General features: G+C 54.2%; 1 protein-coding gene across 1 annotated transcript in view; it reads left to right on the forward strand.

Annotated features, from left to right (window-relative positions):
* The window catches only part of DOCK3 (dedicator of cytokinesis 3), a 218,468-nt gene that overhangs the window by 155,650 nt on the left and 37,204 nt on the right, over nucleotides 1–25,614 (forward strand). The window contains exons 21-31 of the mRNA XM_090284832.1: nucleotides 662–762; nucleotides 2,690–2,771; nucleotides 5,482–5,652; nucleotides 8,509–8,701; nucleotides 13,025–13,152; nucleotides 15,371–15,517; nucleotides 17,377–17,475; nucleotides 22,410–22,504; nucleotides 23,654–23,729; nucleotides 24,219–24,319; nucleotides 24,562–24,620. Coding sequence (XP_090140958.1) covers nucleotides 662–762; nucleotides 2,690–2,771; nucleotides 5,482–5,652; nucleotides 8,509–8,701; nucleotides 13,025–13,152; nucleotides 15,371–15,517; nucleotides 17,377–17,475; nucleotides 22,410–22,504; nucleotides 23,654–23,729; nucleotides 24,219–24,319; nucleotides 24,562–24,620 — 1,252 coding nt within the window. The remainder of the gene's footprint in view (nucleotides 1–661; nucleotides 763–2,689; nucleotides 2,772–5,481; nucleotides 5,653–8,508; nucleotides 8,702–13,024; nucleotides 13,153–15,370; nucleotides 15,518–17,376; nucleotides 17,476–22,409; nucleotides 22,505–23,653; nucleotides 23,730–24,218; nucleotides 24,320–24,561; nucleotides 24,621–25,614) is intronic.

Genomic DNA, 25,614 nt, shown 5'->3' on the forward strand with positions numbered 1-25,614 from the left:
CTGGTCTGAGCATCATGCTCTCTCCCTCTGTGAAGGAGTCGGGGAGCAGTGTTCAGGGGGTCGCTCAGGGAGAATAGGCGGTGATCAGGCTGTCTAGTGCAGTTTGCCTGACGCCCCTGCTCCCACAGGAGTGCTGTGGATTCAAGGGGCACCAGGTGTTACACGTGTACCTGGTGGATGAGGAGCAAAGGCAAGAATGGCACCGGCAGAGGCTGCCCCTCTGGCCTCTCCTCTTCCTCACGTCCCTGGCTGGCCAGCCCCATTGCCGAAGGGCACAGCCTTTCATAGACTCATTTGGCTCCGAGGACAGTATTTATTTTCCTCGTTTTTCCACGTTTTTTGAGATGCGATAGTATTTATGCCACCTACACAGGTATTGTTTTGCCTCCCCCTGGTTCATACGGGGTACTCAGCTTTATTGTGAAGAGGCTCAGAGTAACGCGCAGACAGAGGAGCCCCAAGTCTGGATTGGGGGTCCAGGAGTGGTAGGAACAGAACAGACAAGACAGCAGTTCAGACGTAGAGTAAAAATCTTACGTTCACTGCCCGTGGGGAGCACTGGAGAAAACACAGACAGCCTACCATCCTTGAAAGAGCTCTGTTTTGTGCTGGGATGGGTCTGAGGCCTCCAGGGAACCCTGACTCCCTCCCTCTCTCCCAGGTGTTCATCATCAACCTGCTCAGAGACATCAAGTATTTCCACTTCCGGCCTGTAATGGACACGTACATCCAGAAGCACTTTGCTGGAGCCCTGGCATACAAGTAAGTCCCATTTGGCACCCGCTGACCTTTTCTTTTAACTTCTTTAATTTTGAGTTGTGGGAAAATCCCCATCACGTGAACGCTGCCATTTGTAAGCGCCCCGCTCAGTGGCATTACGCACATCCACGTTGTGGTATGACCACTACCACCGTCCGACTCCAGCGCTCTGGCTCCCACAGCGCTGCCACCCTGTGCCCATTAAACACCGGCTCCCCGTTCCTCCCCTGCCCCAGGCCCTGAGCAGCTGCTGGTGGGTTGTATGTCTCTCTGAGTTGCCTGGTATGGGCACCTCATATAAACCGAATCATACGATACTGCTCCTTTTGTGTCTCGCCTTTTTCACTTAGCGTAACGTCCTCGGTGTTCATCCACGTTGTAGCCTGTGTCCGAATTTCCTTCCTTTTAAACTGAATAATGTCCGTTGTATGTATGAGTATATGTCACATTTTGTTTATTCATTCATCTGTTTTATTCTGCTGGTGTATAGGTCTTTCTTTATGCCAGTACAATACTGTTTTGATTACTATAACTTTGTACTAAGTTTTAAAATCAAGAAGTGTCAGTTTCCTAAATTAGTTCTATTTTTCAAGATTGTTTTGACTGTTTGGGGTGCCTTGAGATTTCATATGAAAATTTTTTTTATTTCCTCAAAAATATCCTGCTGTGGGCCTTCAGCTGACATTTTAAACCATAGTTTCTTACATAGTTGTCAGACCTCTGAAAAATAACTTGCCTTTTCCATGGGAAACGTCTGAATAGCTAAGTAGAGCACACACAGATCAATGTCAAAAATAAAAAGACAGCTGATAAATGAGATGATGTAAGTGGTAAACATGGGAAGCACTCTGGGTTATTTAAAATCATTAATGCAAGTTTTAAAAAGTCAGCATTTTCTTTGCTGACGTAGCACGGTTTTTGAAAACACAGACAAAGCCCAGGGGCTGTGGCGTCACCGGAGCTCTGACACGTTGGCGTCCCTCTGCCGAGCAGGCGCCGCGCTGCATGTTGGACATGTGTCGTCTCGTCGGCGCTCCCAGTGACTTGGAGACGCACTCTTGTTTCCTATACATTTTAAGTGAAGAGAATGAGGCACAAAGGGATCAAAAACTTGCCCAAGGGCCCTGGCCAGCTGGCTTAGTCGGTTGGAGCATCATCCCCGAACACCGAAAGGCTGCGGGTTCGGTCCCTGGTCAGGGCGCTACGGGAGGCAACGGATCAAAGTTCCTCTCTCACATCGGTGTTTCCCGTCCCTTCCCTCTCTCTCTAAAAATCAATAAACATATCCTCAGGTGAGGATCTAAAAAACAAAAACCAGTTACTTCCTTTAAAAAAAAGAAAGAAAGAAAGAAAGAAAACTTGCCCAAGCATACAGAGCTAGAAGCTGACAGGCTCTAGGTGGGAACCCGGCTCTCAGGCCCGGGCCTGCACTCTTGACCTCTGCGCTCTGCTGCCGTGTGAACATGCAGGACTCCTGGCCCCGCCGTCCCGTGTCACCCAGGTGGCTTGGTGCCTGAGGAAATAAAACAGGTGGGGTGAAGGTGGGGCAAGGAGGGGCGCACGGGACTCTCTGCAGAGCCCGCCACGTCCCAGTCAGTGTCGTGTGTTGTAGGCACCCAGCAATCTCAGACGGAACAGAAATACAGGTGCAGTCCAAGGCTCGGGGAAACTTTCTTGCCGTCAAAGAGACGTGTCGGGGACAGCGGGAAGGAGCGATTGTAGTTGCTGACTCAACTGCGGCCACGCTCCGCAGGCCAGGCGCGCTGGCTGGTCCCCGAGGCCCGCGGTGGCACGGCCACAGCGGGTCTCAGGCCTGTCTGGCTCGTCCGCAGGACGCTATTTCCTGTGTGGCTGAGCCCGGGCTGAGAGCATTTCAGGCTGTGTCGCTTACGAATTAAAGTGGGGTTTCTGGAACGATTCTCTTTCCCAGGGAGCTCATCCGCTGTTTGAAGTGGTACATGGACTGCTCAGCAGAGCTGATTCGGCAGGACCACATTCAGGAAGCCATGCGGGTAACGTACCCAGCTCGCCGCCCGCAGGCATCCCCCCCACCCCCCACCCCGTGCAGCCCCAGGGGTGCAGTGTGCGGGCGGCGGGTGAGTGTGGATGCTCGGTCTCAGTATGTGCCAGGGGCCACATTGTCCTGCTTTCCCTGTCTCAGTTTCACCCCAGAGGGTGTTTATTCCTGTTGATGTTCTTAAAGCAGCAGGGGGTCCCCACGTGCGGGGCTCCCGGCTGTCCCCTCTGGTTTCCGCCCACAGCCTGAGCCTTTGCTGCCACTGGCTGACATATTCTGTCTCCTTCTCAGCCAGTGCTGGTGGCATCTTGGGTTAAAATGAAGATCTTTTAATACTTTTTCCTTCTTCGGGAGTTACTGGACATTGTTTCTTAGAACTGTTTTAAGTAAAAAGAGCTGTGTTGATATGTTGAGAAGATAAACTTAAGACCTTGCCCTTTGGGGGAACTCGGGGTCCCCTGTGGCCACGCTCCTGCTTGGACAGGTGCCATGAGAAGGCATCCCCTTGCCTTGCTGGGCGGCTCCGTTTATAGGAGACCGTCCTCACTTGCGAGGCCACTCTTCTTGGCTGTAGCCTCTTTCCGTGGCCACTGCTTCTGCTACAGAGAACGGCCTGTGGGGACGCTGGCCCCTTTTGTTCAGTGGCTCTCCAGGCGGCAATTTGAAGAAAGCTGTCATAGCCCCTGGGAGCTCACTCAGAGCAAGTCCATGCTTTCTCCCTTTCTGTCCCTGCCCTTCCTTATTCTTGAGTTACTTATATTTTAATTGATTTTTAACCACGTCTTTTAGCAATAAAAGAATGGCAGCAAGTAAATTCTGCTTTTCCTCTGTCCTCTTTTAATATCACATCATCTGTTGAAAGTCAAACTGGGCCTGTGAATTGTTGCTCTTGGCCACGTGGTAACAGATGAAACAGATGCTGCTCCAGCGCATAAGACGCAAGAGGCAGAGGCAGATCACAGAGCCGTGTTTTCCCTGCTGCTTCTTGGCACGTTCTGTACAAACCGAAAGCTGCGAGTCTTACCCCTCTCCTCCTGCATACAGCTCACGTCTGTAGAGCAACCAGCATCCGTTGCAGGTGCTGAGATGTGAAGAGAAGTCAGGCCTGTTATCTTGAAGAGCATGTGTCCAGGGCCCCACGGGGAGCAGGCACGCGCGCTTGTGGGGACGAGCTCAGGTTCTGTCCCTCTCTGACCACAGCACCTGTCAGGGGCCTTGCATGATATTTGAGGGGGTAAAGGTTAAGTTAAATCGAAAAGATTTTATGTGAGTCCATAAATTAATTGCTTAAGGATACTGGAGAAGGCATTACAGGATTCCTTTGCCTCAGGAATTACTCAGTCGGTTATTCAATCAGCATCGATGGGCACCTGCCAGGTATCAGGCAGTGTGTTAGCTCCTGGGGATTCAGCAGGGGTCCAAGCAAAAAAAAAAGGCTAAGCCTTTATAGCACTTCCATTCAAGTGGGGGCAAAACAGACAATAAATACATGAAACAGGTAAATATACAAAGTTAGTGGGAAAAAACTTGGTGCGTACTGTGAGGGAAATGAACCTGGAAATCAGCCAGGAACAGACGGATTGGAGAGGAGGATATACGTCAGGTCAAGATCGTGGAGAAAGCGTCTCTGAGGAGGTGCCCTCTGAGTCGAAACCGGTACAAGGGGCTGGGCCAGGCCTTCCAGGCCGAGGAAACGGCGCGTTTAAAAGCCCGGGTGGGAAAGAGCTTGCGTTTTCAAGTGGCTGAAGTGACCAGAGCAGGCGCTCCCCAAGGGCAGATTGAATGTGGGAGGTGACGGGAAGGAGGGGCTGAGGCCACTTCCCGGGGCTCTGGCCAGGCCGGGGGGGGGGGGGTGAGGCGGGCCGTGGATGGAAGAATGAGGTTTGGGGGGGCTGCGTTCAGAGGGGCGCTCTGCTAGGGGCTGCAGACCTGTTCTTAGCGCGTCAGGCCCGTTGAACGGCACCGGATCCTCACGCATCCAGGGCCGCGGTCCTTATCAGGCCACTTCCCCCTCTTCAGCAGGGTTCAGTTTCCGGTCCTCTGGACCAACTCGTAAGTCTCCGCCCGATCCTGTCGGCCTCCCTCCTCGCAGGACTCACGTGCCTCCGGCCAGGCACCTCTCCCCCTGTCGCCACGTGGTGAGGACCAGGAAACCCCCCTTCTTTGGGGCTCTGGCTCCCTACCCCTGCCCTTCTTATTTCACCTCCTCCGTGCCTGCTCTGAGTCAGGACCTTCCCAAGGAAATCCTGCCGCTGAAGAGGCTGATAACAAGGGTGTTCTCCTTGTCCCCCTGTGAACGGCCTGTCAGGGTGCCTTGGCAGGCGTGAGGGTGGCGTTCCTCGGGGTGTTCCAGGAGGACAGCACCCACCTTACTGCCGAGAGACGGCATTTTCTTTGGATACCGTATGTCTTGGATTCCGCTGTTCTGTTTCCCTCACAGCCTGTGATTCCTCAGTTCCAGGGTCTCGAAACACAGCTGTGAAGGTATTTGTCTTCTCTCAGGACGATGGCAGCTGCTGCTCAGGGCTCATTTGTATTTTAGGAAAAGTTAAATACGTAAATAAAGGACTTGTCGCCACAGTTGGAATTCCCCGCCACCTGATAGGAGTGTAGCCTTCGCTGCGACTTCGCCCTTCGTTTCCTGCCGCGTTAGGTCTTGCCCATCTTCTCACACCGTTCCCTTCCTTCCGCTCCCGCGCCTCCAGGCCTTGGAGTACCTTTTCAAGTTCATCGTGCAGTCGCGGATCCTGTATTCCCGCGCCACGTGTGGGATGGAAGAGGAGCAGTTCCGGTCCAGCATCCAAGAGCTTTTCCACTCCATCCGGTTTGTCCTCAGCCTGGACAGCAGAAACTCGGAGACGCTCCTCTTCACTCAGGTCTGTGGGCTGCAGGGAAGCCTTGCTGCTGGCTTCTTGTCTGTCTTAGTGGGCGGCCTCTCTGTCCTCCTGCTCCCAGAGTCACAGGAGCCCAGGCTCGTGTGTGCTGGGCACGGGGCGGTTTACGAGGAAATACCTGACAGAACGAGAAGCGGCCTTCATGTCCAAACCAGCGACGCCCAGCTGCTGAATGTAAGACAGCCCGCTGGCTTTGTGGGGGAGAAGCACAGCTTCGTTCCCAGGGCCCCCTCTAGACAAAGTTTACTTTGCTATCATACTTCAGTTGCTTATGAACATCTTATTCACAGTGTATAGGGAATTTAATCTCCTAGTCACTGTATTAATTAAAAACACTTCAGATTAGTACTTGGCCATTCCAGCAGTTGAGAATTACATAGGTTGAAAACTAGCAGAAATAACAAGAAAACTTTCGCCAAAAATTAGGATAATCAGATTCTATTAGAAATATCAGTGTGGGAAGGAAATCTTCTTTCCTATATCAAAAAAATCTGGACAGCTAGTCTGTTACATTTTTCATGCAGCCGTACCCTGGAAAGGATCAGGGATACTGTCCCCTACCCGGTCACCAGGGGGTTACTTTCTCTTACAAATGTCAGAACTGTTTCTAATGAACATCACTTCTTAAAGTTTTTGAAGCCAATTATTACATCAAAACCTGTCAGCTAAGGCCCAGCCGCCTTTCTCACGCCCACTCATTCCGTCGCTTCCAGGCCTGCCACGAGTACAAAAGTGTGTGTAAATGTCCCATTTAAGACGAGAAGAGTTTTTTACCACGTCTCTATGTTGCCCCTCGGTGCCAACTGCCTTTAGGCCCCTTGGCCCAGAGGACAGGCGAGCAGTTGGGAGCTAGACTCTATAAAAAGTGGGAATCCCTCAAGGCCCCCAGGTTCCTCTATAAGAAAGTCTCCTTCCGTGGTCTCCCCACTAAGTACCTTAAACAGCTCCCCCCGCCCAGCCTGCATGTTCCTGCTGACAAGGGCCCGGGCCCCTCCGCTCAGCCTGCGGACAGAGGCAGCCAATGCCGAGGTAGTTGGCAGAGCGGCAGGTGTGACCCCGGGCACTCGGCAGCGCCCCTGTTCAGTGGTACATCCCTGCCGTGTCAGGAGAAAGGGGCTCAGCTCAGGCCCGAGTCCGGGTCGGCCCCGCTGCTTTGGTGCCAGGCTCACGTTTCATGAGTCTCAGGGGTCCCCCCGAGTGCATTCTTCAGACAGACTTTATGTCTGATCCCAGCCCAGTGTCTGTCCGGGTGCGTCAGTGTGGGAAATTTCATTATTTAAGAGAGCCCCTCAGCTGCTGTTTGCTGTTGGTTATGAAGGGCCTGCTCTTCCCCCTTTGTCCTTCGTGTCTAACTGCTCATGAGGGTGTGCTTCTGTGCCGGTTCCAGTCGCTGCAGAATCCCTCCCTTGTTATCTCGGGGAGTTCCAGGTCTGCCGGCGGAATTCACGTGAGGTGTGTGCGGGGGCCTGGCCTGAGCGTAGACCGCGGGGTGGCAGGCCTGCTTCCCGGGGCGTAAACGCCTGCTCAAGGGAAACAGCCTCCCCCCGTGCTCGCCACTCAGGACGGGTGTCCGCTCGCCCCCTTGCCTCGGGGTGACTCCCCGTCTCCCTCTGTGCACCTTGGGTTCATCATGTAAGAGGACAGAAAAGTGGCACAAGCATCCCTCATGCTGCCTCCATGCGGACGAGAGAATGGGAGCCCGTGTTTATGGAAGGCCTACTGTGTGCCAATCACGAATGAGAGCCAGCGTTTATGGAAGGCCTACTGTGTGCCAGTCACGAATGAGAGCCAGCGTTTATGGAAGGCCTACTGTGTGCCAGTCGCTTTACTGGAAACAGACTTTATGCACCTAGCTTTTTTCTTATGCCAGTGTCTGGGGATAAGTATGGTAACAGCGTCACCCCATTTTATAGATGAGAAGACTGAGGATTAGGCAGTAACTCACCCAAGGTTCTGGGGCAGATAAATGGTAAAGCTGGGATTTGAACTCATGTCTCCCTAATTGCCAGACTCATTCTCTTTCTCCTCTACTGCTCTGCCTCCCGAAGGCACTGGAATTATTACTGGATTGTCCTCAAGAGGCCCCTCCTGAGTCTGCTAGAGCTGAGGTCCTGGAAGAGAGGTGTCCGAGCACGCACGCTCCCTGGGCCATCTAGGTCACTGAGCTCAGTGCCATCATTTCAGAAGTCCCCAAGACGTCATGCCTGACTAAATCCACACGGTCTCCGTCCTTGGGGTTTACACTTGCGCCCCCAGACATCACATATGAAGGAAAGAACGTCTTCAGATTTCATGGTTTCAGGTGTCCCCGTCCCGGGAAAACGGCCCCGCGCTCAGCTGGGTCGCTGGCTGCAGGGCTCTGAGCAGCTGCAGTTAGCACTGCTTGGAGGTGCTCGGCCCGGACTGCCGTTCTCTCTCTAAGAGGCTCCCGGCTTGAGTGTGGGGCCAAAATGGAAAGGCCAAGAGCTTGATCACAGAGATAGGAGTAGAAAAGTTAACTCCACTCTCTAAGCGTGAACAGCTGTGGATATTAAGCTATGTTGAGCTGATTTCACTTTCTATTCCTCTTGCCAGCAAACGCCTTGGCAAGTTGTGAAGGCGTCACGTGGTCTGGGTCCCAGTCGGTCTTGTTTTGATTTCCGTGTTGGTTCTCCCAGCTCCGTGTCCCAAGGATGCCGCAGGGGTGGGCGGAGTGAAAGGCCAGGGAGGGGGGCCCGCTCCCAGCAGGGCCCCCCGCAGGGCCTTCCCCGCCTCTCCCCACCTCGGGTCGTTGGCAGAGCCTGCAGGGTGGACACGCACGCACCCGCACGCTCACCCCGGCCCCGCTCGCTTCTGCAGGCCGCGCTCCTGAATTCCTTCCCCACCATCTTCGACGAGCTGCTGCAGATGTTCACCGTGCAGGAGGTGGCCGAGTTCGTGAGAGGGACCCTGGGGAGCATGCCCAGCACTGTGCACATCGGGCAGTCGATGGACGTGGTGAAGCTGCAGTCCATCGCCAGGACGGTGGACAGCCGCCTGTTCTCCTTCTCGGGTAAGAGTTGAGATGAGAGTCAGACTCACCTTTCCAGGGTGCCAGCCAGGTGATGGTCAAAGGGTCATTTTTATCAACCATCATACAAGAAGCCAGTGGCCCTTAAAATGCAGAGTTTTTGGTAAACTATGTTCAAAAATGCAGGCAAAACGTAGGCCTACTGCCTCACGATTTATTTCTAGAGACGCACGTGGCATGGCCTGCAGAGCAAGCCCAGGCCCAAAAGTATAGCCAGCTGCCAAGTGCGGGTCCTGCCACAACCCCAGCAAGGTGAGGGGACAGAGGGAAAGGAGGGGAGCAGGAGGGAAGGCTCTAGCCCACGGGGAAAGGGTAAGTCAAGCAAATAAAGAGACCCTAAGGGAGGCCCAGAGGACCCAGTGTGCTTTCTTGATTCCTCGTCTCACCAGTCAGGTGGATGCCCTTTCCTCCCTTTGAAGGAGCCCCTGAGCATTAGACAAAGAGACAAGCAGGGAGCCCTCCACACTCTCAAGCAGGTCAGGACACCCTAACAGATACCATCAGCAGCCCAGGCTGCCTTTCAGAAAGAACCTCTAGATCCAAACCTGAAACCACATTGACTATGATCAGCTTGCAGCAGTACCAAGTACTCAATAGCCAAATGGGAAGATCAAGATGAGCCTGATCCTGGGACTTCCGGCCAAGATGGAGGCATAAGTAGACATGCTTTACCTCCTTGCACAACCATAAGAAGGATCACAACTACCTTAAAAATAAAAAACACCCAGAACTGCCAGAAGATAGAACTGTATGGAAGTCCAGCAACCAAGGATTGAAAGAAACCGTATTCATCCAGATGGGTAGGAGGGGCAGAGCCAGGGTGGAGAGGACGCAGAATGGGCGACAAGGCAGTGGCAGCGGCAGCCAGCAGAACAGGCCGTCCCACATTCATGTGTGATGGATGGAGTGATCCCAGCCCCAGGCCAGACCGCACAGCTCACGGTGCCAGGGCCAGGCAAATAAAGCCGCATGGCCTCTGGCTGTGAAAACCAGTGGGCATGGGGGCAGCGGAAGAAACTGCCGGTCTCCCAGCAGAGTCCATTTAAAGGGCACACACAGTCCTAGGATGTCCGCAAACCCACCCACTCTGGGAACCGCCACCAGGGCAACAGCTAGAGGGGCGCCAGTCCCATACGGGGAGCGGGTGAAGTGACTGGAGAAGGGCGGGTGCCGAGCAAGCCTGCAGCAGCCAGGCAGTGGCGCTGTCCCCTCTCCAGCCCCTCCCCCACACATAGAGCCACAAAGCGGCGAAGCAGGTCGCCCCGCCCTGGCGATTACCTAAGGCTCCACCCATACGACATGATATGTGCACCAAGACAGGGAGTCAGAGCAGCTCTACCTAATGCACAGAAACACACACAGGGAGGCTGCCAGACTGAGGAGACAAAGAAGCACGGCCCAACTGAAAGAACAGAAAACCCAGAGAAAAGAACTAAACGAAATGGAGAGAGACAGCTTATCAGATGCAGAGTTCAAAACACTGGTAGTAAGGATGGTCAGAGAACTCACTGAGTACGGCAAACACATAAGGGAAGAAATGAAGGCTACACTAAGTGAAATGGAGAAAAATCCACGGGAACCAACAGTGAAGGGAAGGAAGTTGGGGTTCAAATTGATGATTTGGAACATAAGATAGAAATAGACAGTCAACCAGAATGGAATGAAGAAACAAGAATTTAAAAAAACAAGGAAAGAATAAGACAACTCTGGGACGTCTCCATAAGTGCCAAAGTCTGAATCATAGGGGTGCCAGAAGGAGAAGAGGAAGAGCAAGAAGTTGAAAACATACTTGAAAAAATAATGAAAGAAAACTTCTCTAATTTGATGAAGGAAACAGACATACAGGCCCAGGAAGCACAGAGAGTCCCAAACAAGCTAGACCCAAAGAGGACCACACCAAGAGACATCATAATTAAAATGCCAAAGATTAAAGATTAAGAGAGAAACTTAAAAGCAGAAAGAGAAAAGCAGAGAGTTATCTACAAAGGGTGCCTATAGGATTATCAGCTGATTTCTCAGAGGACACTTTGCAGGCAGGAAGGGACTGGCCAGCAGTATTCAATGTGATGAAAGGTAACCTACAACCAGGATTACTCTATCCAGCAAAGCTATCATCTGCAGTGGAAGGGCAGATGAAGTGCTTCCCAGACAAGGGAAAGCTAAAGGAGTTTATCATCACCAAGCCCTTATTATATGAAATGTCAACGGGACTTAAGAAAAAGATCAGAACTACAAACATCAAAATGACAACAAACTCACAACTATGAAAACAATCTAAAAAATAAAAACAAAAACAAACTAAGCAAACAACCAGAACAGAAACAGAATCATAGGTATGGGGATTGTTTGGAGGGTTATCAGCTGGGAGGCGAAGGGGAATTAATGGGGAAAAGGTGCAGGGACTAAGAAGCATAATTGGTTGGTACAAAATAGACGGGGAAGTTAAGAATAATATAGGAAAGGGTGAAGCCAAAGAACTTACATGCACGACCCATGGACATGAACTAAGGGGGGTGGGATTGCTGGAGGGAAGGAGAACACTGGGTGGAGAGGAGCAAAAGGAAAAAGAATTGGGACAACTGTACCAGCATAATCAATAAAATATACTTAAAAAACGTATTTTGGTAGTAAAATATTTTAAGTTTGACTTTTGAAGTATACGACGAATAATTTCGCAGTCCGGGCTGCACACGTTTGCAGTACTAAAGGGATGTTCTCTTTAACCTCACCTGCGAGTGTTGGGTATTGCTGATGGTAAAGCTGCCACCAAGATCACTTTTCTCTCAGTAGCTGTTCATGGCAAACACCGTCTCTTCACCGGCGCCTGGAGAGGAGATTTTATCCGGGGTTCGGACACGCTGCCACTGAGGCCACTGGCCACCCTCAGGCTCTGTGCGCCGCTTAAAGCACTGCTTTTGGACTGTCTGGGAAGGATAGCGGGCTGCTCTCCCTGATGTGCTTTATTTCTAATAGTCTTGCTTCCCGTGATCATGTGGAACACGTGTTCTTAGCCTTCAGGTGGCCAGGGGAGTGTGTAATCGGATTCTGAGATGGTGAGTCCCCACCTGGCTTGCGTTGGGCGCCTGCGTTGCGGCCTCCGCCCTGAAGCAGGAGGGCTGTCCCCAGAGCCGTCCCAGGGCCGCCGTTTAACCAGCACATCCTCGGAGCACACGGGTTCGGTCTCTCCTTGAGCAGGCAGCTGCTGGCGGTGACAGGCCCTGCCTTGCTGGTGCGTGGGTCTGCAGAAGAGATCGCGAAGTGCTCTCCCAGCCAGGCATCTGCTCTTAAAGCGGGAACAGCCGTCGGCCCGTTTCATCGGAACACGTTCTAATACCTACTTGACAAGGCGGTCTCAGAATCTCTGTGTGTCTGTGTGTCGTGTCATTTGGTTTTGGCCGACAAAGGTTTTCTTTCCAAATTTCATCTGGAGCCCTTCACTGTGGTGAAACATGAACACTAAATCCAGGGCACCAGGGCTTGTTTGTGTTACTGGTAATCGGCCTGAACCAGGCTGGCCAGGTGTGGTGGCACCTGCAGGGACCACAGATGTGACGTTCACACGTGTATTCTCATCACACCTTCGAGGAAGTGCAGAAGGGGCCATTGGCACCTCATTCTACAGATGCGGGAAGCCAAGCCCGCAGGAAGAAGTGACCTGCCTAAGGCCTTAGAGGGAGTCCCTAAAGTCGCATTCCTGAATGCAGGGCTCTACATCGTCACCTCCCGATGACAGTGCTGTCTGGGTGACTTGAGGAGGAAAGACAAGTAGGACTGGCAAGAAGGGTTTGCTGATCAGTTATCAAAGGCTTGCAACGCAGGCCCTGCCTCTGTTCCACTTGCGGCTGTGGATGCGTCTAGCGAGCCCGAGGGGGGAACGGGCAGGCTGATGGCTGCCGCAGAGTAAATACCGGGGGGGCGGGGGGACCTCCACCCAGTCGGGGGGTCTTGCAAAGGGACCATTTACAGTCCGGGTGACATGCACAGGTTCAGTCACTGCCGCTCACAGAGCTGTGTGTGTCGTTTTAACGGAGTTTTCACGGTGACCTACGCCTTTAATTTGGAGCCTAGTCATTTAGAGAGAGTCCGTTTGGGGGCCACGTCCTAACGTTCATCCTGCACAAAATGGCACAGGTACTAAGTCGTGACCCAAGAAAGGAGGAAAAAGGAGGTGGAAGGGTAATGCTGTGGGATCTTGTAATGCCCAGGAAGTGGGGCTTCTAGTTCTGCAAGCGGGAAGGGTGGCCTCCCGCTTGGCTTCTGCCCCAGCGCCGCAGGGCTCCCTCACCTGTGCGCTTTCTCCCCCAGAGTCCCGCCGCATCCTGCTCCCCGTGGTTCTGCATCACATCCACCTTCACCTGCGGCAGCAGAAAGAGCTCCTCATCTGCTCGGGGATTCTCGGCAGCATCTTCTCCATCGTCAAGACCAGCTCTCTGGTAGCGGCCCCGCCCCACCCCGCCCCCTCCGCTCTGCCCCAGACGGGTGTTGCTTTAGCCAGGGGTGGGCCAGCAGAGATCGCCTCGCGCACGCCTCAGCCAGAGAAGCTGCCCTCAGTGCCAGGAAGGTGCCCGAGGGAAGGGAGGCCTGTGTGTGCCCAGCAGGCTGCCCAGCACGGCACAGTCGGGCTATTTTTAAAAGTTTGAGTGTCATAAATGCACTTAGAAGCGTAGTTCTCTGTTGTACCAGGAAGCCCAGTCCTGTGCCCTGCTGAGTCTCCGTCAGAGGCGTCGGCGGGGCCCCTGGCAGCGCCCTGAGGGTGCGTGGGCGTGAGGAGAGGGGCGCGGGCAGGCCGAGGGGCAGCGTGTCAGCCGCCTGGCCGCTCCGTCCCCCCGCGGCATCCCTGGGCCGCGCCAGGTGAGGTCAGGAGCTGGGAGGGGTGTTGCCCACGGGGCTCCGAGCCTCACGGGGCGGCAGAGTTGTGCTGTAGGGGAGCGGTTTCAGCTAGTGATGTTTGTGCTTATGTTCTTCTTTATATTTTCTTTTAAAAAGAAATCTGTGGTGGTGGGGGGGGGAAGACATGTACCCGGTAGAGATCATTTATTTTAATGATATTCACTTACGTATTTGTGATAATAGAAGAAATGCACATTTCTTATAGAAAAAAACGGGAAACATAGGAAAGTATAAAGAAATAAATTATAAGAAGAGTGACTTTTTTATCATACCATCTTACTAAGTCGGGGCGAGGTTTCTGGAGAATAACATTTCAGCTGCACTGGAGGTGAAGGCCAGGAGCCAGCGGATGGCGTACGGTCCGACAGCCGCGTGGACCGGGAGGGGCCCCAAGGAGAGGGCCCGCTCGGTGTGAGCAGGACGCAGGGCCCCGCGGGGCGCACTGGTGTCCAGACCTAAAGTACCGTCTGGCGGTGGGCGCAGCGGGGCGGAGCTGCCGCGAGGGTCCTGGTGGCCCCGCTCTGTGCTCTGGGCTCCCGGCGAGGCCCAGCGGCTCTCCTCCCCACCAGCCGCAGAGAGGCAGCGGGAGGCGCAGGAGGTCGGCCCGTAACCCAGGGCAGCTCCAGGGGCTGGGAGGCCTGTTGCGGAAAAGAAAACGAGAAAGACCGAGGGTAAACCAAAGGGGAGGGAGGAGTGAGAAGAGATGAAAACCTGAAGGAGGTGGGCTGGGGCTGGACACTGGGAGGCAGTGAGCTGCTCGCAGCTGCTCGAAGAGGCGTCACAGGTCCGGGTGGCACCGTCAGGTCAGCAGGTGCGGCCCGGCTGCGGGCGCAGGAGCTGTGCGCACGCCTCGCATGGGACGGGGCCGTGGCCGCTGTGCCGAGTGGGTGGGCAGGGGAAGAACGAAACCGCGGCTCCGTGAGAGCAGACGCCCCCTTCCTCCTTGCTCACCTCTGTGCACTCACGTCCTCACACAGTGACCGGCACGTGAGGAATGTTTAGTGCGTGATGGGTTGGCGGGGGGGTGGACACGTGGACGTTTGGGCCAGCAGTACCGTCATCTGTGAGATGATCAAGACGAAGCCACAGGCTTTGCGATGGAAAGTGGGAGGTCTGTAAGACGGGAGCCCGGACGTGTGGCTGGGAAGCAGCCCCCAGCGAGGCGGCGCGCGCCACGTTTCTGTGCGGCCACTCGGGAAGGCGCACTGAGCCCAGAGTCCTTCAGGGGCACCAGCGACCACGTGCAGGGTGCTGAGGGGCGAGACGTGGGGTGCAGGCAGACGGGCTGGCAAAGATTGAGGCCACCCGGAAGGAGAACCCGGAGGAGGAAACAGCCTTGAGAAAGACCGGGAGACGCCTGTGTGCGTTGGCGATGGTGAGGGCGCTGCCCCCCACCCTGCGGCGTGGGTGCCCCTCAGTGCGGCCGGCAGTGCCGTGCGGCCGTTTGTAGGGAAACCAGAGAAGGCCTGTAGCTCAGGACCTTGGCTTCCGTCCCGTGTGCTGAAGTGAACGTACCTGCTTGCGGTTCAGAACCGGGGGTGTCAGGTGGTGCGGGGTGAGGGTGAGCCCCCGCCACCACGCCGGGTCCGCAGCAGGGGGTCCTCACTGCCTCCCGGAGCCGTCGCCCCAGGGTCCTTGACGCCACCTGCGGGCTGAGAGTCCGGCGCGAGGGCCTGTCCCGTCCCCAGGGCCTGTCCGTCCCCAGGTGGCCCGCCCTGCGGGGGGCCCGGCGCTAACTGTGCTCTCTCGTGCTCGCTCCAGGAGGCCGACGTCATGGAGGAGGTAGAGATGATGGTGGAGAGCCTCCTGGACGTGCTCTTGCAGACCCTGCTCACCATCGTGAGCAGGCCGCACGCTCAGGAGGCGGTAAGAGGGCAGCGCTGCCCGCAGTGCACGGCGGAGATCACCGTTAGTAACTAACGCTCAGGTTTCCTTGTCTCCTGTTCTAACCCGGGGCTCCTCCGCGCCACCCCCATCTCACCGCCACTGCCCCCTCCCCGCCTCCCCCGCATGGCCGTCAGCATGCTGTCCCCCCCACCCCACCCCCAGGTCCGACTCCATCCCCACCCGGAAAGCCCAAGGGTCTCACTCGCAGGAGCCCGCCCTGGGGCAGACTCAGGAAGCTTCCCCGCCCTGCACGCCGTCCCCGCGGGCCTTTGCCTGCGAGCCAAGCCAGTCTCTGTAATGTGGGACGGAGTGGGGGGGATGCAGTGACGGTGTCCCTTCCAGGGACAACCGCTCCGAAATGAGGAGCTGCAGGGTACCTTGCTCGGCGCCTGCTTGAGCTCCCCGGCTAGGTGCTCTCGTCCCAGGGCTCATACCCCCGTGTCCGGCCTCGGGAGCGCGTGGGGAGGTAGAGCTGCCCTGGCATTACTGGGCGGCCACCCCCCGTGACCCAGTGAGAAGAGAAACGGACAGGGAAGGCCTCTCCGGAGGGGCCGCGAGGCAGGAAGCCCCCAGAGCTCTTCCCCTGCACCCGGGGGGGCTTCTTGGCCCTGACGTTGGAGCACAGTAGACGTGACAGGGGCTCTCAGTCGGCAGGTGGGACAGCGTGGTGCTCCTTTTGGAGAAAACCCTCTCTGGGCGCCAAAGGTGTCTGCCCCTTAGTGGCGCCTGCTGCGGCCGTTCTCGCCGTGGGCACAGACGCCAGCCCCTGGCCTGTCCCGGCACCGCTGCTGCTGACTGACGGCGACAGGGCCCCTGCTGCGGGCCGGACCCTGCTTTGTGTCCCCTACGGACATGGGCTCAGTTGTTAGCAGTCCTGATGAAGGGTTTCATTTCGTGTAGGTTTAATGACGGTGATGGTAACTGCCGTTTGCGGAGCACTTCTTGATGCACCGGGCCTTTTACTTAGGTGCTTTCTGTATGTTCATCTGACCTACGAATTTTGGCTTATTCCTATTTTTCAGATGAAACTGAGGTTCATATGTATGTATATATTTTATACACATGTATGTATAATCATTTTATGGGTCAAATTCCCATGAGTTGAAAGCCCTTGAAAATTGTCCAAATGGAGTCATTTTCCTGCATTTGTTTCTGAGGAGGCCGTCTTCCGAGGAGGGGCCGTGCCCAGCTGCCCAAGGCCAAACCTGCCATGGCGTGGCAGCTGTCTGGGGGGTCCTCAAAGCAGGGTTTTCTCCGATGGGCCCCAGTTGGAGTTTGAAGGAAGTTTGAAGACTCATTTTTTATCTCTAAACCTGCACTTGTCTGGAAGCCCGTAGCTTGTCTGCGCACAGAGGCCAGTTCTGATTCCTGTACCTTGCAGACAGTTGTGTTGGCCTGCTGTGTTGCACCTGCCTGGTCCGCTAACCACATGTAGGCCCTGACAGGGCCCCGAGGGGGTTCTCGCAGAAGGACCCAGCAGGCCGGGCAGAGGCCACATTCTGTCCGAAGAAGGCCTAGCTCCCTGATCCAGGTCGCCCGCCCGGATTCAGTACAGTGCCCTGGCCTCGTCGAATGACAAAGGACCGTATAGGCAGAACGTCCCTAGGAAGAAGCTAGAATATCCGTCTTACTTTGCGGTGCTCCTTTGTTACAGGTTAAGGCTTTTCAGCCGCCATGTTGCAGAAGTTTTACTAAAACTGCCCAGCCCTCCAGCCCTCACTTCGCAGAAAAGAAAACATATTTTCAGGGCCCGAGTTGTCCCCTTCCTTCTCATGATCATTGGGGCCATTTCAGACCCTTCCTTCTGTCCTTGCCCTCTGTGGATTGGGGACAATATCCCTCGTCATTGTCTGTGCTAAGCGGTTCTTGGGTTTCCCCAGGGCGAGTACGTGTCCTGCCTTCTCTCACTGCTTCGCCAGATGTGCGACACCCATTACCAGCACCTCCTGGACAATTTCCAGAGCAAAGATGAACTCAAGGTAGGCAGCAAAACACTTACCTTTCACCCAGGAAGGGAACGCGTTGGCTGAGCTGCCCTGGGGCTTTCCCACACCAGGGGTCAAGTGCAACTGACCAGGCCGGACTGTCAGGGTACAGGATCCACAACCCCGCTTACAGCCGAAAGCCGACAACATTCCCATGTAGCCAGACCCCATGACGCTGGCAGGTTTCCCTGACCCATAGCCGCTCTGTGACCGTGTGCTTCTGTGAGAAGCTACTCTGGGCCCCACCGGTTGGCAGCACACCAAGACTCCTACCTTTCTCGTGCCTATATTTTGCCCCTGCAAACCAGGCCTCACTGTTTAGAGACTATAATAATAATAATGGTAACCCATTATTATTATTTCTGGAAGGTAACCCGTAGAGAGCAAACGTGAGCGCTGTCCATGGGCTGCTGGACTCTGGATCCGGAGCGTGAGGGGCAGAGAGCGCAGAGCAGTGGGCCCACCGTCCCAGCGGCGTCCCCATGCTTCCCCTGGGGGGCCCGCTGCCGACAGACCTCTGGGGCTGTGTCTTTGCACTAAAACATACCACCCAGTTCGCTTCTGGGTAAAGGAACTGCTGCGGACTCTAGGCCTGTGCTCTTCCTACACTGAAAGGCAAGGCCCTTGCATTTCATAGTGATGCCTTACACCAGCAGTTCTCAACCTGTGGGTCGCGACCCCTTTGGGGGTCGAACGACCCTTTCACAGGGGTCGCCTAAGACCATCGGAAAACACATACGTAATTACTTATTGTTTTTGTGATGAATCACTACGCTTTAGTTATGGTTGGGGGTCCCCACAACATAAGGAGCTGTATTAAAGGGTCGTGGCATTAGGAGGGTTGAGAACCGCTGCCTTACACTGTAATTCATTTCTGTGACCTTTCTTAATCATAGCGTGTCAGTTAATAAGGTGTCCCTTTCTGCTGTCCGGTCCTGCCTGCCTTTCCACAGAGGTGACCTTGACAACCTGGAGTCGACCCGGAAGTTACCCAGAGCCCAGTGCGCACAGCCTGGTCAGGCCATGCTTGACTGGGGTGTGGAGCTTGAGACTCTGGTCTTCGCTATTCTAGGTCATTTTCATCTGGGAGGGGCAGGGGTGTTACACTCACCGATTCTCAGAAGCTCAGGCTAGCGTCCTTCTCTTCCTGTTTAATTACATGTTTACTTTTATCACAGCAATATGAACGCATAATTTTAAAGGCCAAACGTGACAAATCTTACAACAAAGAACAGTGCGTCCCGGGCTCAGCCTGACCCGTGTCCCGCCGCTGGGGCCCAGAGGCAGCCGCTGGGGACTCCTGCTATTCTTCAAGCAGCTTTTCCCGCCATTTTTCATTGCCAGTTATGACCTGTGTTCTTCTCCCCGTGGAGCGTGAGGATGGTTCTCTTACATCGTTCTTCCACACGCATGCACACGTGTCTTTCCTCTCATTCTTCCAAATCGCGTGTCTGTGTGCGTGCTGCGGCGAGCCAAGAGCTGTCCTGCTGCACTTCCTTTCTCGCAAACCTCTTTGTTTCTCCTGGAATGCGTCGTCTCTCTTGTCATTCGCTTGCTTTTATTTTCTTTTGGCTTTCTGATCGGGCTGGGGTTCCTTACGGTCCCCGTCATCTGTGTAATACAGCTCCTCCCCCCACCTCCTCGTGGTCACATGCGATAGACGCTGTCAGGCCGCTCTCTTTTCTGCTCTTGGAGACCTGCCCTGGTTCTGCTTGCTTCCGTCTCTGCCTTTCACGTTAGAGACTTCCCTGCTGCCTGTGGAGACGCCTGGCTATCAGCCTGCGTCCGAAAGCGAGGACCTTCTGTACCGACTGGAAACCCCGTGTGTGCGGGGCTTGTCTCCAGCAGGCTGACGACCGGGGAGAGTCTGGCCACTTGCTCAGAGCGTCCTCCAAGCCCCGTGCCTGTTAGCCTGTTGTCTGGGAGGGTGTCGCCTGCCGATACTGGGGAACCAAGTAGGAAAAGGGGGCTGCGGGCCCGCCAGCTCAGCAGGTCAGCTCTCCGTCACTGCCTGTTTCTGTTTTGCCACCTCAGCCCTCAACTGTTGCCGTGTCCTTGGGGACAGGTCCTCGGCGACCAGCTGCCCCAGAGAGTAGCCCCCAGGCTTCTGCCGCAGCGGCGGAAGGCTCGAGCTCACTGAGCTGCTTGGATATGGAGCCGAAAGGGCTTCTTTCGTTAAATTTGGGAAGTTTGGACCAATATTTCTTTAAATATTTATGTAATATTTCTTCCTCTTTCTGTCGCGCCTCTTCCTGACGCTGTTATTTGTATGTCCGTGCACCCGATGGTGTCCCCGGGTCTCTGAGGCGCTGTTTATTTTTTTTTACTTTTCTTCTTTCTGTTCCTCTAGATAGTCTCCCCTGCCCTATCGTTAAACCCTCCGATCCCCCTTCTGCCAGGTCACATCTGCTGTGGAGCCCCTCCGCCTCAGTGAGGGTGCTTTTCAACTCCAGAATTCCTGTTGGATGCTTTTAACGTCATTTCTGTTTTATTGATGTTTCCTGCTTGGTGAGCTGCTGCCCGTACAGTTTTCTGTAATTCCTTAGTCGTGGTTTCCTGAAGCTCATTGAACATATTTAAAGCCACTGATTTAGAGCCTTTCCCCGGTCAGTTCATCTGCGCTGCCTCGGGGCAGGTTTCTGCCGACTTCTCTTCTCCTGCGTGCGGGCCACGCTGTCTGTTTCATTTCACTGCTCAGAACTTTTTGTTGTAAAATAGACAATGTGAGTAACCTGGCAACTCTGGAAAACATTACCCCACACACACTCACACACACACCACATACTCTCTCACACACCACACACTCACACACACACCACACACACACACCACACACTCACACACACACCACACTCACACACCACACACTCACACACACTCACACTCATACACTCACACCACACTCACACACACACCACACACTCTCTCACACACACACCACACACTCTCACACACACACCACACTCACACTCACACACACTCACACTCATACACTCACACCACTCTCACACACACACCACACACTCTCACACACACCACACACACACACACCACACACTCTCATACACCACACACACACCACACACTCATACACACACCACACACTCACACACACCACACACACACACACACCACACTCTCATACATACCACACTCACACACACACACTCACCACACACACACCACACACACACACACCACACTCACACACACACCACTCTCTCACACACACACCACACACTCTCACACACACACACCACACTCACACACACACCACACACACACACACACACCACACACATACCACACACACACACCACACTCTCACACTCACACTCATATACTCACACCACACACTCACACACACCACACACACACACTCTCACACTCACACACTCACACACTCTCACACCAAACACTGTCACACACACACACCACACACTCACACACACACACCGCACTCACACACATACACACTACACACTCTCACACACACACATGACACACTCACACACACCACACACTCTCACACTCACACACACACACACTCTCACACACACACCACATTCTCACACACATTCACACACACCACACACACACACACATTCACATCCCCAGGTTTTGTTGCTTTTTGTTATTTTGTAGTTGGTGGTGATGATGTTTGCTTGCTTGTTTATTTGGTGACTTTCCTGGACTAATTTTTACATGTCTCTATTATTAGTTGTGTGCAGCTACTGAAGTCTTCATTCAGGTAGCGTAGTGATCAGCTAATAGCTGGACAGAGATTTCGTTCACTGCCTTAAATCAGCAAGTCTTCCACTCTTAGCAAAGTGAGCGTGCCGGGGCTCAGGGCCCTGCTCCAGCAGTTTCGTTACTGCCTTAGCCGTCACTTCCGCTACAGAGGGCCCCCCAGTCAACCAGAGGCCTCTCCTGGCAGTGGGGGGAGGGTGTGGCCTTGTACACGTGTGGCCTTCTAGGTCCCCAGGAATATGCCAGAGCTTTTCAAAGACCCCTGTGGATGTCTCATTTCCCAGGTTTGTCTTCTAAGTGTTGCGTGCATTCTCTTGTCTGCCCCGGCTGATAGGCTGCTTCGTGTAGCTGGGATGTCAGGTTATTACAACTGACTGGTTTTCCAGCAGGTGCCCTAGTGATCAGGCTTTCCTCACTGAGTGGGCTCTGAGTCAGGTCACATAAGTCCTCAGAGTGGGGCTTTCCTGGGTGACTACCAAACAGATCAAAAAGTAACAATTCTCCGGGAATGGCACTTCTTCAGGTGCTGCTGCGAGGCCGCATTGTCCCTCAGTCGCTGCTCAGCTGCTGGTTCCCACTCCTCCTGTGGTTCCGTAGCCACTGTTTTCACGGCCACCGTGGGCAGGGAGAGAGGGGTTGGGACTGGGAAGGTTAAAAACAGGGAAGCTCGCTCTTCCCACGGAGAGTCAACCATTTTTCTTGAGTAACACTCCTTGGGTTATTGCAAGCCTTTGATTAACCAGTCTTGGCCATGATTTCATTGCTTCCTTGGAGGAGCACATTTTTGGAGGCCCTTACTTGTACTTCTCCTGTCAATGTGTTCCTGACACCCAAGAAAGCAGATTCTTAAAATCAAATACGCAGGCGCCATGACCCACAGAACGAGACCCACACACTCAGTTGGTGCCAGTTCCCCCGGCATTTCCTAGGCTTTGGGCTTCGGTCACCGGGCTGAGTGAGCACAGAGCTGCCTCTGTTCTGCCTGGTTTGGGTCTGCTCCCCTGTCTGACCTGTGAGGGTGCCTAGAACACGCTCTCTTTAAGAGAAAGCAACTCACAGAGGGACCGGGCACTAACCCGCCGGTCCCACCCGCCCTCGAGGTCCGCGGTCGGGAGCGCCCTGGTGAGGGAACCTGCGCTGCGGGGCGGTGGCTCACGTCAGGCTTCCCCCTCGTTCAGGAATTCCTGCTGAAGATTTTCTGTGTGTTCCGGAACCTGATGAAGATGAGCGTCTTTCCTCGGGACTGGATGGTGATGAGACTCCTCACGAGCAAGTGGGTGTGGAAGGCCCTGCACTAGCATCCCCAGAGTTCTCAGACTAAGGAGTGTGTGTGTGTGTGTGTGTGTGTGTGTGTGTGTGCAAGAGACGAAGCAAGAAGGAGGTCAAGGCCAAGGCCATGGGGACAGACGAGAGGTGAATGTGAAGAAAACGTTTTAGGCACTATCAGCAGGACTTGACCATTTTACTATAAGTTCAAAGAGAAGAATGAATCAAAGATAGTTTTAAAAAATGGAGCCTAAGTGCCGGGCAGCTGATGTCATGGTAAGGACAGAAAAGGAGACTCTAAGGAAGGAGCGATGATGCCCGGGGGGCTCCTCCTTGAGGAGGACCTGTTCCCTGGCCCTTAGGCCGCTCCTCAGAGCGCCGCACGCTCCCCGGCCCCTCCTGCAAGAGCAGCCTCTTCGTTTAAGGCTTTTACCTTTCACAGGTGTCGCCCCCTCTGCGGGTGGCCCAGCCTCACTAATGCGCTGCGTTGCCTCCCTCTCCTGCTTCAGAGCCCTGGCGGGCGCCGTTACACACCGGCTGCCACCGCTGCACCTCTCAGCCTGTGCCCCGGCCCCAGCAGGCCGGCCCTCATCGCGCCCCTTGTGTGTGCCCAGCCTGAGACTGAGGGTGGCGTTCCACACCCGCGGCTGGGGTTAGAGAGACTCCCGGATGAAGACAATAGTATATGACAAAGATGTTTAGTGACTATGAATCCCTGTTACCAAGGTAGCAAATAAAATTATCCCCTTTCAGTCCTCTGGTGGTCACAGTATGTGTTCCTTACCCCAAAGGCCCCAGGATACTAGAATCACTCTTTGAACTAGAAGAAACTTTAAAAATCCATCCGACCCCCAGAGCCCCTTTTATAGGCAGGGAAACTGGGGCGCAGACGGAAGCAGCACCAAGGCCAGATGATGGCAGAGCCAGATCAGACCCCCTGATGTTCTGTGCTGCTCTGCCGGCAGCAGGGCGCTTCCCCGCGGCTGGTTTCAGTGGGGTTTGTGCCCTCTTTCCCTTTACAGTCACATCTTAACATCTTGCACGAGAGCATGTGGTACCCCAGAGCCGTGCACACAGGCCGCAGACAGCCGATGCTAGGCTCTCAGGTGCCACTGTTAGCCTTTAACGCTGCCAACGCCTTGTCCCCCTCCTGCAGCATCATAGTCACCACCGTCCAGTACCTGTCCTCTGCTCTGCACAAGAACTTCACAGAGACAGACTTCGACTTCAAGGTAGGCGCTCCTGAGGCCCGTCACTGTCTTCGTAGTAACTCCAGAAAACCGGGAACCAAGCTCGCTGTTTTCGCTTTTGTTTTGCTTAAAACAACCATTTTACCTTGCGTACCATTTTGCAGGTCAGGGATTTGAGAAGGACTCGGCTCAGTGTCAGCTTGGGGCCTGGGGCAAGCTCGCTGGTTTCTTTATATTATTATCACTAATATGTTGGTAGTGCCAGACAGCTTTCAGCCTTGGTAGCTTGGGAGGTGCTGGGAGCTAGACGCCCGCGAGTATGCTTCCTAGTCTAGAATTGGCACGGTTGGCTTCAGAGGAGTTGGGGAAGAAAAAAAAAGTCCTATTTGCAAAGATATTTAAAAAGGAAAAAAAAAGAAATGAAGATCTTCAAGTTGCAAAATGAAATCTGTGCTACATGCGTGTATATTTAGAAGCTCTGCTCACAAGGATAAGGACTCGGGCTGTCACGTGTTTTCTCTCTCTCTCTAGGTGTGGAACTCTTATTTTAGCCTGGCGGTTCTGTTCATCAATCAGCCGAGCCTCCAGCTAGAGATCATCACTTCAGCCAAGAGGAAGAAGATTCTAGATAAGTAAGGATATGCCCAGATGGGGCTGTGTTTCCACGGGAGGCTCCTTCGGAAGCCCACAAGGTTCCCGCCGAGGCGGCTTCCCAAGGAGCCAAGCGAGGGCGCGCAGCTCGGCTGAGAGCCAGACGGCTTAGTATTTTGGGAAACAGCAGAGACAGCGCTGAAGCACTACCCGCAGCGGGTTGGGAGCCTTGTCTTCCTGAAGTCCTCCCGCTAATAACTGGCTCCTGTGTCGGTGTTTCCAGGTACGGCGACATGCGTGTGATGATGGCTTACGAACTCTTCAGCATGTGGCAGAACTTGGGTAGGTCTTTTCTCCGTACTTATCCCTTCCACATGCTACAAAGCCACATAAAAAGCGGCAAGCCTCGTAACTTCCCCAGGTTTTGTGACTGTTAATTCAGACCCAAGAAATCGTCACACGTCTTTAACCTCACACCTGGTATGGGTGGTGTAGCACATGCGCACAGAGCCCTTGGCAGGAGAGCGAAGCCGAGAAGTAAGACCTCCGTGATACATATTCACAATCCCTTTTTTGAGAACTAAAAGTCAGAAGGAAATAAAAAAAGAAGACGCGGGCTCCGGCAGTCTTCCCCGGTTCGAGAACTCATGCCTAGAAGGTCCCCTGTGCTCCTCGCGTCCCAGCCTGGGGGTCGCAGGCTCCGGAGCACAGGTCTCCAAGGTACTCAGTCCATGAGCAGGGCAGCCATGCGTTTCCGTAACGATTGAAACACTTCTTGAGTTTCTGACGTTCAGGCAGGGAGATCGCACTCCTGACACCAGTTGCATGAAGAGTGGATATAAGAAGGGACTTTTAGCCCCTAAGTGGGTTTTAGTTTCCTTTTTTTTGATAACTTCTCTCTCCCGCTTCTCTGATACCCGCTGCTCTGGACTTGACACTCTGAGGGTTTGGGGCACCATACCTGGCCTGCTCTGGTGGCAACGTGGGTCCTCCTTTGCTATTGTAGGCTTTTAGTAGCTGGGGAAGCTGCTGTTTCTCTTCCTAGTAAAGTCTGCTTTCAAATAAACTCATGGCTCTGAGGCCTTGGGAGTGATGACCATAAGATCTTATAACCCTTCATTAACCATCCCAATCTCTACACTAGAGGCGGCAAGTAAGGTGTGACGCATTTCTTCCTGCCAGCAAGCACCAGGGCCTTCTCCCCACGGGTGGAGATGCTCCTCCCCATGCAGGTTTCCAGCTTCAGTACTCTTACGTCCTGCATGCAGCACAGTTTGGGTGTAGATTTTAACCTGAAGTTGACTCTGAAAGCCCCGGGAGCACAGGAACTAGCAAT

This window comes from Furipterus horrens, unplaced genomic scaffold (assembly GCF_987537825.1).
Source record: "Furipterus horrens unplaced genomic scaffold, mFurHor1.1.pri manual_scaffold_7, whole genome shotgun sequence".
Taxonomy (NCBI): Eukaryota; Metazoa; Chordata; class Mammalia; order Chiroptera; family Furipteridae; genus Furipterus; species Furipterus horrens.